The 2227-nt window shown below is 64.3% G+C and overlaps 1 protein-coding gene across 1 annotated transcript in view; it reads left to right on the forward strand.

Moving 5' to 3' along the window:
* The first annotated feature begins 1049 nt into the window (after positions 1-1049).
* NKX2-4 (NK2 homeobox 4) overlaps positions 1050-2227 on the forward strand; it is a 1716-nt gene continuing 538 nt past the window's right edge. Inside the window, exons 1-2 of the mRNA XM_046678244.1 lie at positions 1050-1503; positions 1801-2227. Of these exons, the coding sequence (XP_046534200.1) occupies positions 1062-1503; positions 1801-2227 (869 nt within the window). The 5' untranslated portion in view covers positions 1050-1061. The remainder of the gene's footprint in view (positions 1504-1800) is intronic.

Genomic DNA, 2227 nt, shown 5'->3' on the forward strand with positions numbered 1-2227 from the left:
TGTATTTCGAACTGCTAGAAATATTTGGATTTGGGGTTCTTTGCTTTTTCTTCTTTTTGATCATGGTAGTGAGAGGAGAATAAACTCTAAGTTGGATATTTACTTTCTTTAGAGACAGAAAAGAAAAAAACAAAGGGAAAGAAAGCTGTAAAGAACTTTACAGGTGCAAATTAAACACGAAACATTCTAACAAGTAAAAATCTACCCTCTTTCCTTTAACCAACCTCCATCCCCACAAAGTAAAAAGAGAATACTTACAAGTTAGCTTCCGTGTATTTGTGCCTGTGTGTGTGTATCTTCTCTCTTCTTTGGATTTGGATACTTTGAGCTAATTTGGAAGTGCCCGTTTGGTTACCCACAAAATGATGCTCAAGGGTTTAAAGATGCATAAATTAGAAGCCTTACAATGGCAGAGGACGGTCATTGTACCTCATCTCTTTATGCGCTCTTATGGTGGGACCCAAGAGCCTTTTTTTTTTTTTTTTAACACTTTAGATGATGGAGCGAGTGAGGGGCTGGTAGCTGGACAGGACGAGGCGAGCCCCGCACCGCCCCCACCCCCTCAACTTAGCAGCACATCCGCCTCCCCCAATTATACCGGACTTCGCTACGAAGTCACTTAAGGAAAACTGGGGTCTGGACGGGGAGAAAGGCGGAATCCTTCACGTCCAGCCCCGACGCCGCCTCGGAGTTCCCATTTCTGGTGCTCGAGGGCTGGGGGAACCGCCAGGATAGAGGCGCGAGGGATGGAGAAAGCAAAGGGGGGTGATCTTTTCAAGAAACACCCAACTGCCCCCTTTATCTTTTTCGCCTCCATTATGGGGGCGGGGGGCGAGAGAAAAAGATGTCAATGACCATTGTTTGCTCGTTTCGGATGTTGCTCCGCCCCCCGAGTCTGTCGTAAACCTGGCGCCGGCCTAAAATAAACCCCAGATCCCGCAGCTCGGGGGGCTCGCCGCGCCGCCGCCTCCTCTCACAGGAGCTGCCGCCGCGGCCGAGGGGGCGGCGAGGAGCGGCCGCCGCGCCCGCCCCGGGCTCCCTACCTGGCCGCCCGCCGAGCCATGTCGTTGAGCCCCAAGCACACGACGCCCTTCTCCGTGTCCGACATCCTGAGCCCCATCGAGGAGACCTACAAGAAGTTCGGCGGCGCCATGGACGGCGCGCCGCCCAGCCTGGGGGCGCCCCTGGGGGCCGCGGCCGCCTACCGCGCGCCGCCGCCCGGCCCCTCCTCGCAGGCGGCGGCGGTAGCGGGCGTGCAGCCTCCGCACGCCATGGCGGGGCACAACGCGGCGGCCGCGGCGGCCGCGGCGGCGGCCGCGGCGGCCGCCACCTACCACATGCCGCCGGGCGTCTCGCAGTTCCCCCACAGCGCCATGGGCGGCTACTGCAACGGTGGCCTGGGCGGCATGGGCGAGCTGCCCGCCTACACGGACGGCATGCGGGGCGGCGCGGCCGCCGCGGCCACCGGCTGGTACGGCGCCAACCCGGACCCGCGCTACTCAAGTGAGCGGGGCCAGGAGCGCGGGACTGAGGGCAGGCGGACGGGGCGGGCTTTTCCCGCCACGGCCGGGGCGCGCGCGGGGCAGGGGCTCCCGTGCTCCCGCCGGGGGCGCGCGGGGGGTCTTGGGACGGGGCTGGGGGCGCGCGGGGGGTCCTGGGACGGAGCCAGGGCGCGCGGGGGGTGCTGGGACCTAGCCGGGGTCTCGCCGGCGTCGCGGCACGAAGAGAGCGGGGCGGCGGCGGGAACGGGCTCCCAGCAGGCCTGGCGCTCACCGGCTTTCCCCTTGGGCCCCTCCCCAGTCTCTAGGTTCATGGGGCCGTCGGCGGGAGTGAGCGTGGCCGGCATGGGGTCTCTGACGGGCATCGCGGACGCCGCCAAGTCGCTGGCACCGCTGCACGCGGCGGCGGTGGCACCGCGCAGGAAGCGCCGCGTGCTCTTCTCGCAGGCGCAGGTCTACGAGCTGGAGCGGCGCTTCAAGCAGCAGAAGTACCTGTCGGCGCCCGAGCGCGAGCACCTGGCCAGCATGATCCACCTGACGCCGACGCAGGTCAAGATCTGGTTCCAGAACCACCGCTACAAGATGAAGCGGCAGGCCAAGGACAAGGCGGCGCAGCAGCTGCAGCAGGAGGCCGGCCTGGGCCCGCCGCCGCCGCCGTCCCCGCGCCGCGTGGCGGTGCCCGTGCTGGTCAAGGACGGCAAGCCGTGCCAGAACGGCGCGGGCACGCC

This window comes from Equus quagga, chromosome 12, assembly GCF_021613505.1.
Source record: "Equus quagga isolate Etosha38 chromosome 12, UCLA_HA_Equagga_1.0, whole genome shotgun sequence".
Lineage (NCBI taxonomy): Eukaryota > Metazoa > Chordata > Mammalia > Perissodactyla > Equidae > Equus > Equus quagga.